The following is a 15,296-nucleotide window of genomic DNA, read 5'->3' as shown; positions in this document are numbered from 1 at the left end:
GCTGGTCCCTCATCTTCACAGATAGATTTGCCCATGAAAGAAAGGGAGGAGAGGGGGAAGGGAGACTGGGTTCATTTTGTTTTTGTTTATTCGGATTTTAAATCTGAAAATACTCCTCATATTCTCTCCTACCCAAAAGTCTTCACAGCTCAGTTAAAATTCTTTATCTTGTCAAGTATGCCTCAATAAAGCTGGGGGGAAAATTAATTCTTAATCTAATAACAATTTAAGAATAAAAAACATGAAGGTATCTCAGTGTCCTTGTTAACCTCCCTGATGTGAGATAGAATATGTTCTTGTCTTCATCCTCCAAAGAGCAGTTGTAGCCACTTCAAAAATAAAAACTTCCTTTACACAAAATTCCAAGCACAGTTCCCCATTAATAAAAGATTATACTAAAGAATTAACTCCAGATCCCAGATGATGTCAGTTTTCTGTACTTGAATAACTTCTTACCAACGTTCTAGGGTTTTCTTTTCCATATTTTTCATTAGCAGTTTTTTAAGCATTTCTTTTTTGAGTGCTTTAATGTGGCGCATGAATTTAGCAGTGATCGAATTGAAAGTGTGGTGGCTTATGCTTGTAACAGAAAAGTAAAGAATCTGCATCTCGTACAGTAGTTGCACTTCCCATCATTGACCTCTGGGGGGCACCAGACCCCGCTACCCCCCCCACCCCCCGCCAGCATTGTCTCTGCAAAGGAGGCCCAGATTGCAAGTGCTGCTTTACTCTTGGGGGGTTCAGGACTTTGCAATGGACCAGTCAAATGAAGGGAGAGAAAAAACAAAAAAAAGCACAGTGTTAGACCTGGGGTTTTAGTGCCACTTAGTCACTGAGCCAAGAAGCAGCTCTCAGGTTGAGGGACCATCTTCCTGCTCAAGCTGCACAAGCTAACTATATAGAGTCCACTGGGCGAGGCTACAAAGAACTTCAGGTTTTATGGATCTTGTTCAACATCCAGAGCTGGCATCCCTTTGTCTTAACGCCCTTGGAGAGCATGGGTAAATTTAAAATTTTAAAAACTTAAGTTTTTCTTTAAGCCCAGAAATGATACATTTATCACTAATTAAACAATAATTACATTATGGAATATGGAAAAAAGTTGCTTGTAGTATAAACAACATCTGGTAAAGATTTAAAAGAAAGAAAAATTTTTCCAAGCTCAAATTTATTGAAAGAAACTTGAGTGTTTTGAAACAAAATGGGTCCTGAAATGTAAAAGGGATATTTGCAGTCTTCTTTTTAGCATTTTGGAAGTAGAAAAGAAGAAAATGGCATCATAAAACATACATATTTATAAAGGTGCCTTATTTTACACAATAGATACGAAGATTTTATATAAGTAGATATTTTAAAAACCAAATTGTTTTTCAACTCAATAAAGGAGCTTACTATTGAAATGAATCTTATGAAGAATCCCCTTTTTAAAAGAGCAAAGTTATTTTTTGATAAATACAGTCACCCTTTAATTATATACATATATTAACACAAGGGTTCCCACCTATCAGGGTTTGGAGGCTGCTGGGTCAACTCAAGGGGGAGCTTCTAATCAGCCACTTCTTTTTAAAAGAATGACCATTCCTAAGTAAAAATAGTTAACTATATTAAAATAGACCATGAAAGAGAATCTGTTCCAGGCTTCCTGTACTTCATTTGACCTCTCACCTGCAGTTTGCCCACTTTATTTTTTAGATAAAAATATCTATGAAGGATGATAAATGAAAAAGTCTTCAGAATTTTTGGTTTCCTCACTGCCCTTTTCTTAAGAGGCATTCACTTTTGTCTGTGAATTACCTCAAATCATATTATAATATCCCTTTTTGGTTTATATTCTCTTTTTCCCCTCCTCCCCATACTCTAACACACGCAAGGAATCAGAAAATGATAGAAAAGAGGAAAGATTTCTTCCATGAGAGTTATGTTCTTCCATGTTCTCAGGCCTCTCTTAAGTGACAAGTGGCTTGTAATAATCCTCGATAAATTGGGATGGAAATAACAGATTGGACATCAAGGATAGTTGGCCTCTCCCTCACCTTCCCCCCATGACACAGGACTAGAACACACCACCGCCACACATTTCTTCTGTGTGGACTTTGTCATCCCTTGTTTTGTTGAGGGATGGGAATGGGCTGTCCTAGGCAGAGAGGAGATACACAGGGCATTTTGGAATCGCTGTGGGAGATGGGAAGGGGATAGACACCCAACAGAACAATCTGGTCCGTAGGAAGAGGAAGTCAGAGTCTGGAGCCCTCCATCATCATCCTCTGTTAGTCCTCTGACATTCACTGAAAGGATTGGGGTGGTGTGAGGGGAAGAGAGAAGGGCAAAACACGTGTTATTGATGGCCTCTTGGTGACATAGTTTCCCTAGATTTGAAATAATCTGAACATGGAAATCATTAGGCCAGTTGGAGAAGAGCAAGCAGAGCTTGAGAAGGAACAGATTTTGGTAGGATGGAGAAAAACAGATAAACAGATGGAACCCAAGAAAGTTTTTCTTTCCCTCATTTTTACAGGAAAGATAATCCCCTGGATTGTAGGGCTTCAGAGCTAGGGTCGAGCTAGGTTGCAGAGTGGCCTGTGGTGTGTTTACTGTAGGATCCCCTTCCACAAATAAGCCAGGACACAGAAGGGTTAAATGTTTGCCTCTTCCCTCACAAGGATGCTGTAAAGATTCAGAAGGGAAATTTATGGCTTCCAAAGAAGCATAAATTAAGACTTTAATTCTATTTGGAGGATTCTCTTGATAGGAAAAGCAGCTTAAGTTTGCTTTTGTGATTTGATGTCACTGGGACACATGCCTGGCCTGTGAGCACTCCAGGCTTCATGAGGGGACTCACTGACCCTGAAATTATGTGCTCGGGAAGTGTAAAGAGTCTTGTTTTAAAAACCATCAGTAAGGGCTGAGGATGAGAAAGAGCTGTTCACGGCTCTGGAACAGCAAGGAAGACTGCTTTTTAAATCAAAATCTCTGCCACTGCTGTTTCAGCAAGGCTTCCCTGCCTCCTGGCATCTTATCTGTTGTAAAAGCTGAAATGGGTTGTAGAAGCAGGTTGAGAGCAACCAAAAGTCTGAAATATTTAGACAGAAGGAACTCTAAGAGAGTCCATTGGCATGGAGAGAGCAGGCAGCTCTCTCCACACATTCTGGAGACATTTAAAACATTGGATTGAGTGGTTTTGATAGAAAACACTGCATAAAATAGAAGTATGTCCAAACTCAAATTCTCTTTTAATAAATTGAGTTACAGCGTCCTTTCTTCTCCCCCTTGAGTTTCATAGTAGCCCTGTTCTACACAGTGGATCATCCTCTCCTTTGCCATTTAGAAATCTGTGATCAGTGTTGAATGATTTTCTACTAGCATCAAATGTATAGAGTGGCTCTAGATTCGTTAGACCATTCTCAAAAGGAATGGTTCTGTTTACCATTTCTAGTTTTGGTTTTCTATCAGTGCATTTTCAGGCTCTGTGTATCTGTCTGCCTGTGGGCATTTGACAGTATTTGGTCTTAAACACTTAAGAGGCATATTGTCCATCTACGAAAGTTTGAAAAATTTTTGGCGAATTTGATGAATCACTTTAAGACATACAGTGTGCGGGGGTGCCTGAGTGGTTCAGTTGGTTAAGCATCCGACTTCAGCCCAGGTCATGATCTCATGGTTCATGAGTTTGAGCCCCACATCAGGCTCTGTGCTGAGAGCTCAGAGCATGGAGCCTGCTTCAGATTCTGTGTCTCCCTCTCTCTCTGCACCTCCCCCACTCGCTCTCTCTCTCTCTCTCTCTCTCAAAAATAAATAAACATTAAAAAAAAAGACATACAGTGTGCTTTTCCCTTCTTGTTTGATTTTTCCATTATGAATACGTAGAAACTTTTATGGTATTTTCTGGGCATTTATCCAGTGACCTGTTCGTAACTGTTATTATTTACAGTGGGTCTGAGACTCCAGGAGATTAACAGACTTGCCTGAGATCAAAGCCAAGAAATAACTTGCATCTCTTCTGTTGAACTGTGGCCCTGCCAGACTATTTTTTGAGTACATAATGGATTTACCTATGAGAATTTTTAGTTGGTCTCTTTTAGATAAAAATTCACATCAGTGAAGGATGAGGGAGCATGGGTTACTCTACCTAGAGAGTAGAGATTTGTAACTTACAAATCACAAATCTCTCTCTTCCAATAATTAAAAGGAAGTTATCCCATCATTTTAATAAGTGGTGGTGCTCTTGCCTGGAGCCTTCTGTGGCAGGCTGTAGTGACGGTGTATGAACACTAGATGGCACACGTTCAATGTTACAACTCAAAATGCCCAGCTCAAACCAGAGAGTAGAAAAGAAAATCTGTGGAGATAGGTTCCATTCTTTCTTCAGCGTGGTCCGGAAAACTTGAGAAGCAAAGCATATCCTTTCTTCTTTTTTTGTTGAGGGGGCTTTGAAAAAATGTTTGCCAAAGCTGGTCATATCAAGTGCGGTATGACTCAAAGAAATTCCTTAATCCACTCACATTTGGATGCTACTGTAAAATATGTGTTTGTTTCACAAATGGCATTTTTCATCTGGCTAACTCTCATGCTTTGAGCTCTGGCTGAAAAGACAGGGAACCTGAGTCAGGCCCATTAAAGCCCTACCTAAGCTATGGTGGGTCAACTTCTGCAGGCTTGAACCATCAGAACCATCACAAAAATATTCATAGAATAAATTAGATCACTTCCCTTGTTCAAGATGATGATATCTATATTTTGTGTTCATTAACCCCTTTTCCATTGTAAATAATAGAAGCTGCTAAATTCTTTTCTTTTTAATTTTTTTTTTTGTTTTATTTATTTTTGAGAGACAGAATGTGAGCAGGGCAGAGGCAGAGAGAGAGGGAGACACAGAATGTGAAGCAGGCTCCAGGCTCTGAGCTGTCAGCACAGAGCCCAACGCATTGCTCGAACCCATGGACTGTGAGATCGTGACCTGAACTGAAGTTAGACGCTCAACTGACTGAGCCACCCAGGCACCCCACTAAATTCATATATAGTTCCGGATGGTGGTAGTCCCTGCTTTCCTTATAATAATCCTCAATTACTATGTTGTCACTGCTCAGTAAGGAGGAATGAAAAGATAGCAGGCCCAGACCTGACCTTGAGGCACTTCTAGGCCATGGGAGTTGGTCAGACCCATGGGCACTTTGTGTAAAACTGGCAACGCACACAAGCTCTGCCTTCACTACAACATGCTGGTGAAAGGCATTTTTAAATTTCCCATGATACTTATTGACCATGATACTTATTTTCCCATGATACTTATTGACTCTTTTTTTGGATCGTATGGGCTTATTGTGGAAAATGTGGAACATACAGGAGTATAACGAGGAAATAAAGCTTGTCCATGATCTCTTTGCCTCAAGAGAACCCATTTGCTCCATGCACTTGGATTTTTTTTTCTAACCCAAAGAAATATGCCCATTTTCTAGACACGAGCAGTTCTAGACAACTCATCTCCCCGATAATAACCAGTCATTATGTTATCAGTGAAATGCTTCTGATATTTTACTTTTGGTCTCTTTTACAGCCTGAAGCAGCCTGCTACCCTGCCATATTCAGAATTGTTGATGAAATGTTCAGGTAAATGGTGTGCTATTTCTGCTAATAATTGGCCTAGAAATGCTCAGTTTCCAAATATGAATAAAAGAATTTGTGGTAGTCTCTGGCTATACCATGGGGAAGTTAGTTTCTGATTCTGTCTTACCCATCCAAGCTATTTGGTAAAACCCAAATGCCAGTGTATATTTAAAAGCCAATGCCTAAGAATTAAGATAACTTTCTTTTTTTTAACCATTTAAAATTCTAGTAATGGTAGAAAGGCAGAATTGAATTCGATATTAAATCATTAAATATTCATGTAGGATTTTTCTCAGCTCAAAATAAAGTGTAGCAGTGTACTCCCTTCACCACATGAGGGCTGACCAATCTTTTTAAAAGATTTTAAAGCTAAGAAAAACCAAGAAAAATAAGTAAGGCAATTCTTAAGAGAGCTCTTCTGAAAGGCAAAATCAACTATGCGTGTTATCCTCTGACACATTAATTTTGCAAATGTGAGTACTTCTTGGGAAGTACGTTGGATTTATAGATGATGAGAGGTGAGAGCCCAGTGGATACCAGGCCGTGGATACCATGGCTGGCAGTTAGTGGGAGCTTGTTACCCAGAGAGGGTTTCTGTCCTCTTTCGTGGGTACTGGTGCGGCCCTGGTACTCACCCTCCCCTACCCGTCCCCCTTGGCATTCACCAGTAGAGCCTCCAGGGCAGACAGTAACCCTGGGGAAAGGAATTTTTACAGCAGCCCTTAAGTTGGTCTTAAAACATACCAGCTTCAAGCTAAATGAGCATAGGAATAAGTCACAATGCGGTTTTTAGTTTAAAGCGGGCAAGGTTTGAGTTGATTTCTTTTGTTTCAATATAAAGTTAGTTTCGTGAAAATGCGCAGAAACCAATCCAGGTACACACAGATTCTTCCACCGATTACTGGGTAGATTTGACCCTGACAGTTTACCCCCTTGGAGCTCTTTCTCCACTTGGAAAAGAAAACGGTCTGTTGATTTTGCATGCCTGGGCATACAGTGTACAAATACTTCTAGAGAGCACTCAGGCCTATATGGAAGGGATGTGCAGTGCTTCATAATTTAAAAACCAAGCGAGGAAGCTTTGCAGATTGCTACTTTAAAGAAAGTATTTCGGAAAGGAGTGACGCACAAGGACCGAAATCTAATGAGCTAGGATACTGCTGAAGCTTATGGCACACACAAAAAATGTTTCCACTCTTCCCTTTTACAGTTCAGAGTCACATGTTTGCCAGATTAATCATTAAACGTGTGTAATCTGGCTTTGCATTGCTCAGGTATGCACTCCTGGAAACCGATGGAGCCCCAGAAGTACTAGCCGCTATTCAAGTGTTTACATGGTGCTTTGTGGAAGCTCTGGAAAAACAAAACAAGCAGGTTTGTTATATTGCACATATTAGTCATTTCCCCCAAGCGGGGTAGAGGGGGGAAGGCTGTTAAGAGTATCTGGCTAATCACCAGAAAGGAGCACTTAATTTTTAGTGATTTTGATAGACTGTTTTGCTTATGAAGAAAGCTTCCAAATGAATGCCCCAGCAAAGGTAAAACCATTTTAATTGAAAATGAATCCAGATAGTTCTTGTCTGCCCTACGCCCTGGTACCCGGAAGCATTTATCTACTGTTGTGTAAGAAAACTGGCATGCCAGCATGTGCCACCCTGGAGGATGCATTTTCCAGGCCCTGTGTTGTATGCTGTCTGCTGAGCGGGACTCTGCCCTTGTCAGGCCAGCAGTAGTGTATGTGGCATGTGCTAAGAAGGAAATGCCACAGAGTACAGAGCAGTGCTGGACATTCTTAATCATCAGAGTTTCCCTGCCTGGGAGGAACCCAAATGTGAACTGGGTTCCAGGAGAGAAAGGAGCCAGTGAGAATGATGAGGAGAGATTTGAATGATTATAGAGAAGCAGCTAGGAATGACAATGACCAAGAGGTGTGAGGTGGTCACAGTCAGTAAGAAGCCACGTGTGGGGGGCTGCAGGAAGGCTTGTACTGCAGGGCCCCCTCAGCAGACACCAGGCAGCTGCTGCCAAGGGCCAGTGACCGACTAGAGGGACCTTATGAAACAGCGTTTCTACCAGAGCTTTCGCTTTGGGATATTTTAACTGACCTTTACTGTGTGTGGGGTCCACTGCAGCTCCCCAGGAGGTGGGCCATGGTCCCCTCGTGGTGGCTTTCTACAGCCTCACATAGGAGAACAGTGCTGTGCGATGCTTGGCCCTGCTGCAATCCCACACATCCCTACACCAAAGAAATCTCTCAGATTTTAGCAGATGTTCTGCTTTTTAAGACAATCATAAATATTTATGATTTTCTCTCATCCTTTTTTCCTAGAGAGGTTAACTAGACTGTAGCAAACCGCATTTCAATACCCAGCCTAGAATATGGGAGGAGAGCTCTGCTGAAAAGCACTTGTTGGCCCTCACACCTATTTTGAGGCATAACTATAAACATCTTTTATCCTCCCTATACATTCTCTGTAATTCAGTTAGGAACCAACCTCTAAAAAACCTGCCCCTTTGAGTCCTGAAGACACCTAGGTTAGGGCAGATGACACTGGTTAAAGCATTAGCTTAAGGGTGTTTTTCTTATCAGCCTTGCTCCTGACTGTTGGCCTTGGGCACTGTGGATTTGGACTAGAGTTACAGTTGCTTTTAATTAATTTGTTAAAATTATTATTTTTTTAATGTTTACTTATTTATTTTGAGGGAGAGAGTGCACGGGTAAGCGGAGAGAGGAGTAGGGGCAGAGAGAGAGGGAGAGAGAGAATCCTAAGCAGGCTCTGCACTGTAAACACAGAACCTGATGCAGGACTCCATCTCATGACCACAAGATCATGAGTCATATGCTTACCTGACTGACCCATCCAGGCACCCCTTAATTGATTTGTTTGTTCTTATTTTTTTCAGTCTTTTTTTTTTTTTATTGAGGTATGATTAACAAATACTAGTTTCAGGTGTACAACATAATGATTTGATATTTATATATATTGTGAAATGATCACGATAAGTCCAGTTAACATCTGTAACTAGAGTTACAAAACTTCTTGTGATGAGAACTATTAAGATACACTCTCTTAGCAGCATTTCAATATGCAATACAGTATTATTAACTGTATACCATACCATACATTACAGCCCCAAGACTTACTTATTTGTTAACTAGAGGTTTATACCTTTTGATCACTTTCATCCATTCCGCCCACTCCCCAGCCTGCCTCTGGCAACCACCAATCTGTTCTCTGTATCTGTGAGCTCAAGTGGTGTATTGCTTTGTTTTGTTTTTTTGATTCTACATGTAAGTGAGATTATATGGTATTTATCTTTCTCCGTCTGACTTATTTCATTTAGTAATGAAATAAGTTCTCAAGTTCTATCCATGTTACAAATGGCAAGATAGCACTTTTTTTTTTTAAGGCTGAATGTGTAGAACACATTTTCTTTATCCATTCATCCGTCCGTGGACACTTAGGTTGTTTTCATGTCTTTGCTGTTGTAAACAATGCTACAGTGAATGTGGGGGATGCAGATACCTTTTTGAATTAATGTTTTCATTTTTCCTGGGTAGATACCTAGTAGTGGGATTATTGGATCATATGGTATTTCTGATTTTTTGAGGAACCTCCATACTGTTTTCCACAGTGGCTACACCAGTTTACATTTTCACTAACAGTGCACAAGGGTTCCATTTTCTCCACATCCTTGCCAGCTTGTCTTTTTGAAAATAGCCACTCTAACAGGTGTGAGGTGATATCTCATGGTGGTTTCGATTTGCATTTCCCTGATGATTAGTGATGCTGAACACCCTTTCATGTACTTGTTGGCCACCTGTATGCCTTCTTTGGAAAAATGTCTATTCATATCTTCTGCCCATTTTTTGATCAGATTGGGGTTTTTTTTTTTTTGCTATTGAATTTTATGAATTCTTTATATATTTTGGATATTAACCTCTGATCCAGATATATGATTTGCAAATATTTTCTCCCATTTAGTAGGTTGCCTTTTCATTCTGTTGGTGATTTCCTTTGCTGCACAGAAGTTTGGTTTTTCTTTAAGTTTATTTATTTATTTAGAGAGAATGCACATGTGTGAGTAGGAGAAGGGGCAGAGAGAGAGGAAGAGAGAGAATCCCAAACAGGCTCAGTACTGTCAGCACAGAGCCCTACACGGAGCTCAATTCCACAAACCGTGAGATTATAACCTGAGCCAAAGTCAAGAGTCGAACGCTCAACTGACTGAACCACCCAGGCTCCCCTGTGCAGAAGTTTTTATAGTTTGATGTAGTTCACTTACTTAGTTTTTCTTTTGTTCCCTTTGTTTTTGTGGAGTCAGAACCAAAAGTCGTCGCCAAGACCATTGTTGAGGAACTTACCACCTCTGTTTTCTTCTAGGAGCTTTATGGTTCCAGGTCCTAACATTCCAGTTTCTAATCCATTTTGAGTTTAGTTTTTGTATATGTTGTTAAGATAGTGGTCCAGTTTCATTCTTTTGCATGTGGCAATCCAGTGTTCCCAGCACCATTTATTAAAGAGACTGTCCTTTCCCCTTTGTATATTCTTGGCTCCTTGACCATATATGTGTGGGTTTATTTCTGGGCTCTATTTTGTTCTATTGATCTGTGGGTCTGTTTTTATGCCAGTACTATACTGTTTTGATTACTGTAGGTTTGTAATAAAGTTTGAAATCAGAGAGTATGCTGACTCCAGCTTTGTTCTTTCTCAAGATTGCTTTGGCTATTCAAGGTCTTTTGTGGTTCCATACAAATTCTAAGATTATTTCCTCTGTTTCTGTTGCTTTTCTGTTTCCCTTTCCTCTCCTCTCCTCTCCTCTCCTCTCCTCTTTTGCTTTTTCTCTTCTCTGTTGCTTTTCATTTAGAATATTACCCTGCTCAGGGTACATGGGTTTAGTGGTGTGGAGGGGCACATACTGAGTCCCAGTGGAAAGCAGGGCAGAGATCAAAAAAAAAGAATTCATTGCCCTGACTTTGGACTCAGAATAAGAAGGCAATAACCTCTTACCTTTGCACAGGGCTTCATATACGTATATTATATCACTTCCCTTTCTAGGGCTGTTCCTAATTGTCTGCCTTTTTAATTGATGGCCGTTTCTCATCACTGATCCCCTGCCTTCTCAAGTGCCCATTTTAGATTAGTCATAATCCTTGATGCATAACACCCTGTGTCCTGTGTGATCCATGCGTAACGCTCTTTCCTTTCTGTGTTTTATTCATTCATTCATTCATTCATGTATTTATTCTTAATAAAATGAATATGAATCCAATATCCAAACAAGACCTGGACTGGTAATAACAACTTAATATGTATCCATGTAGCCCATCTCTGTTTTATAGCCCTGCCTTTCTCCTCCACTTTAGCCATAAATGTTTTGAATTTATGTCTGTCATTCCTTTGCTTTTTCTGAAAATAGTATGATCACATATATATGATTTCCCAAACCATGCTTTCTTTGCTTTTTTGCACTTGAGAAAACAAACAACAAACAAGAGTAGTATACTGTATGCAGTCTTTTGAATCTTGCTTTTTCCACTCCCTGTGATCACTCTGTGTTGTGTGTGGCCATGGTGGGGTGGTGCCATGTAATACTTTGTTGGGAAAGTGGTGGTAAGCATCCAGATTTTGTTTTCCTTTAGAAATGGTGTCGTTCTGGACATTCTGGGATATGTTTAGGAGTGGAAGTGCTGGTTATTAGGTATGAGAAGATTCAGCTTCTGTAGATGGTGCCAAATTGTTTTCAGATGTGGTTGTGTCAGTTTATACTCCCCCCAGCAGTTCGTGAGAAATCCCCTTCATCCATGTTCTTTCCCATTGTCAGAAATGTTTATCTTCAGTCCTTCTCCTTCTCTTTTTGTCCCTTCCTCGCGCCTGTCGTATTTGATGAGTGCGGTGCAGCTCCGTCAATGTGCCCAGTTGAACTAGTGTTGCCACGACAAACCACTTTTTTGTCAACTTGCAAAATGGCTCAGTACAAACAGCAAATCACTTCAGGTTCTGGTTCCAGCAGTGGCCGAGTCTGATAATGTATTAGACTAAATTTCCAAAAGAAAATTATAGAGTCTGATCAAGATATATTTAAAAACTATTTGAAGGTACTAGAGAACAACCAAAAAAGCAGATGGAAACTACGGGAGATTTAAGCTTTGAAAAAGGAAACCACATTGGGGTCTCTGTTAACTGTCTCCTTAGGTTGCTCGTGTGAGGAGTGGGAGGGGGTTGTGTGGGGCCAGGGGTGCCCAGAACTGAAGGCACAATCTGATTGACTTGAGGTGTCAACAGACAGGGCCGTGAGCTGCCAGAGGAACAGAAACAAAAACAAAACAAAACAAAAAGGACTAACATCAAAAAAAGAAAACTAACGTCAAAAGATAGACTTAAACACAAACATACTAACAGTATGTTAATGGCAAAAATTAAATAAAAATTAGCTAAATATGCTAGTACAAAGGTGCAGATGTCAGAGTAGATAAAAACCAAGATCCAACTGTATGTTATTTTCAAGAGACTCATTCTAATGATAAAATCGTAGATTGAAGTAAAAGAAAGGAGAGCTAGGTTGTGCAAATAATAAGCTGGATGGCACTACTAGCAGCCAATGGCATAGACTTCACAGCAAGGGGTATGACCAGAGACAGAGAGGGACATTTTCTAATGCCACAGAATGGTCAGGTCATCAGGAGAAATACCAATTAACGATGGATATGTGCTTAATAACAGTTTTAAAATACATGAATTGTATTCATGAATACATGAATTGACAGAAGTAAGAAGAGAAAGACAAATGCACAGTGACCTGTAAAATACTAAGAAGTAAATTTAACGACAAGTGCATAAGACCTCTACATTGCAAACTATAAAACATTGCTTAAAGAAACTTGAATATGTAAGGAGAGAACCCATATAGTTCCAGAACAACGGAACAACTTTGAAAAACAAATGCAATAAAAAAAAAAGAAAGGAAAGAGCAAAATCAGAGGACTCACACTACCTGATTTCAAGACTTTAAGCTACAAGCCAGTGAGGTATTGGCAACAGGATAGATTGGTGGAACTGAAAAGTCCAGAGAGATGTATCCATACAAAGTTCATACGTGTGTGTGTGTGTGTGTGTGTGTGTGTGTATGTGTGTAGTAAATTGATCTTTGAGAGTGACACCAAGGCAATTCAATAGGGAAAGTTTTGAATAGTTGTGCTGAAACAGCCAATTATCTAAATGAGAAAAAAATGAACCTCTTAACTCACCAACACAAAAATTAATTTGAGGTGGATCATGGACTTCAGCGTAAATGCTAAAACTATAAAGCTCCTAGAAGAAAACATAGGAGAGTATCTTTTTTATATTGGAACGATCTAAGATTTCTTAGGAGGGATGCAAAAAGAGCACAAACCATCCAAAAAAAATGGGTAAATTATAGATTTCATCAGAATTAAAATCTTCTGTTCTCTGATAGACATTGTTAAGAAAGTGAAGAGGCAAGCACTAACTGAGAGAAATTCTTTTCTTTTTTTTTTTAATGTTTATTTTTGAGAGAGAGAGCGCACGTGAGCACGCGAGTGGGGGAGGGGTAGTGAGAGGGGGACAGAGGATCTGAAGCTGGCTCTGCACTGACAGGCTGACAGCAGTGAGCTTGACCTGGGGCTCAAACTCACAAACTCTGAGATCATGACCCGAGCTGAAGTTGGACACCCAACCGACTGAGCCACCCAGGCTCCCCAAGAAATTATTTTTAATACATATATTTGACAGAGAATTTGTGTCCAGAATAAAAATCTCTTAGTCCCTAAGAAACAACTCAGTTTTGTGAAATGGACAAAAGAGATGAATACACACTTCAAAAAACATATATAAGTTGGCAATAAACACATGAAAATTGTTCTACATCATTTGCCATCAAGTAAATGCATAGTAAACCCATAAAGTAGTGACAGTTCATACCCACTGGAATAGCTGAAGTTAGTAAGATTGAAAATATCAAATGTTTGCAGTGTGTGGAGCAACTGGAATTCTCATAAATTGCTGGTAGGGGTGTGAGATGGTACAAGCCGTTCTAGAAAACTACATGGCAGTTTCTTATAAAGTTAAACAGCGTGTACTCCATGATCCAGTAATTCCATTCCTGTGGTATTTACCCAAGAAAAAGCACATGTCCACAAAAAGACATAAATATGAATGTTAATTTGCAGCTTTATTCATAATAACTTCACACTGGAAACAACCCAGGTACCCATCAATAGGAGAATGAATAAACATTATGGTATATTCATAAAATGATTATGTCAACAATAAAAAAAGAATGAACTACTTAGGCACATTAACATGGATGAATCTAAAAAAAAAAAAAAAAAAAAAAAAGTTTGAGCCAAACCAGACACAAAAGAATACATACTCTATGATTCTATTCACATGAAATCCAAGAATAAGCAAAACAAATCTCTTTTGTGGAAATCACAGTATTGGTTGCCAGGGAGTGGTGGGACCACAAAGGAACTTTTTGGGGTGATAGAAATGTTCTCTATTTTGACTGGGGTGATGGTCACATGGATTTACAGATTTACCAAAACTCATCAAAGCCTATGCACTTCACTGTTTCTAGATTTTCCCTCAATTTCTTACAAAGTACTTGAAAGCCTCTGTGCCTTCTGAAGGCGTAAATAACTATAGCTCTTTGGCCCTCAAAATATAGTGAGCACCATTGTTGTTTCATGCTTATTTTTGTTGTTAAAAAATCGTGCTGGAATATCTAATATCACAACTGCCTTGGAAACTCTCACTTAAATGGATTTATGTGCATAATCTGGTTCATTTGAGGTAAAGACCTGCTGTGAAGACATCAGGAGGATAACTCTATTTTTCTTAAGCTCCAGAAGGTGATTTCAAAAAGGTTCATTTTTCTAGAACATATTTACAAGTTTATTGGAAAAAAAATTTTTTTTTTCTTTTAATTTTTTTTTTTTTAAGTTTATTTATTTTTGAGACAGGGAGAGACAGAGCATGAACAGGGGAGGGTCAGAGAGAGGGAGACACAGAATCTGAAGCAGGCTCCAGGCTCTGAGCTGTCAGCACAGAGCCCGACGTGGGGCTCAAACTCACAGACTGCGAGATCATGACCTGAGTTGAAGTCAGCTGCTTAACCGACTGAGCCACCCAGGCGCCCCCCCAAAAAAATTTTTTTTAAATAAATGTTTAAGAAAACATTCTGACCATGTTAGTACTGAGCAGTCATTTTGGGGCAGATGATGCAAGATTTTGTTCTTTCTTAATACCCCTTTCAACCCTAACATTCATTTGGTTTTGAATTATTGTAGCTGAAGTTTACACTCAAGACCTACTTTCCTTATGCTTCTCCATCTCTTGTTATGGTGCTGCTTCAACACCCAAAAGGTATGTGAAAGTCGATTCTGCCTATATTAAAATAATTTCTGAGAAAGAGGGCTGACAAATCATAACCCTTCCCTACCAGTTCCTTCTCTGTAAAACAAGGGAGATGGAATCAGTCATCTCTAACATCCTTTTAAGCTCCCAGGGTCTCACATCTGTGGGATTTTGATATGAGAATTTGCTGGACTTCCCAGTTACCATTACTTACCAAAAGAAAGAAAAAAAAAAATGTCCTCTTGTTAGGTTTTGATAGCCTGCTCAGGATAACCCAGGCTTATGCTGGTGCCAGCTAGATCCACCTGAATGCCA

General features: G+C 39.7%; 1 protein-coding gene across 3 annotated transcripts in view; it reads left to right on the top strand.

The window, feature by feature from the left end:
* The window catches only part of FANCC (FA complementation group C), a 262,669-nt gene that overhangs the window by 221,861 nt on the left and 25,512 nt on the right, over window positions 1–15,296 (top strand). For all 3 annotated transcript variants that reach the window (XM_049634284.1, XM_049634276.1, XM_049634290.1), the window contains 3 exons: window positions 5,552–5,604; window positions 6,876–6,975; window positions 14,915–14,990. In XM_049634284.1, the coding sequence (XP_049490241.1) occupies window positions 5,552–5,604; window positions 6,876–6,975; window positions 14,915–14,990 (229 nt within the window). The remainder of the gene's footprint in view (window positions 1–5,551; window positions 5,605–6,875; window positions 6,976–14,914; window positions 14,991–15,296) is intronic.

This window comes from Panthera uncia, chromosome D4 (genome assembly GCF_023721935.1).
Source record: "Panthera uncia isolate 11264 chromosome D4, Puncia_PCG_1.0, whole genome shotgun sequence".
Taxonomy (NCBI): Eukaryota; Metazoa; Chordata; class Mammalia; order Carnivora; family Felidae; genus Panthera; species Panthera uncia.
The sequence above is the reverse complement of the archived record's forward strand: the minus strand, read 5'-3'. Positions and strand labels throughout refer to the sequence as shown.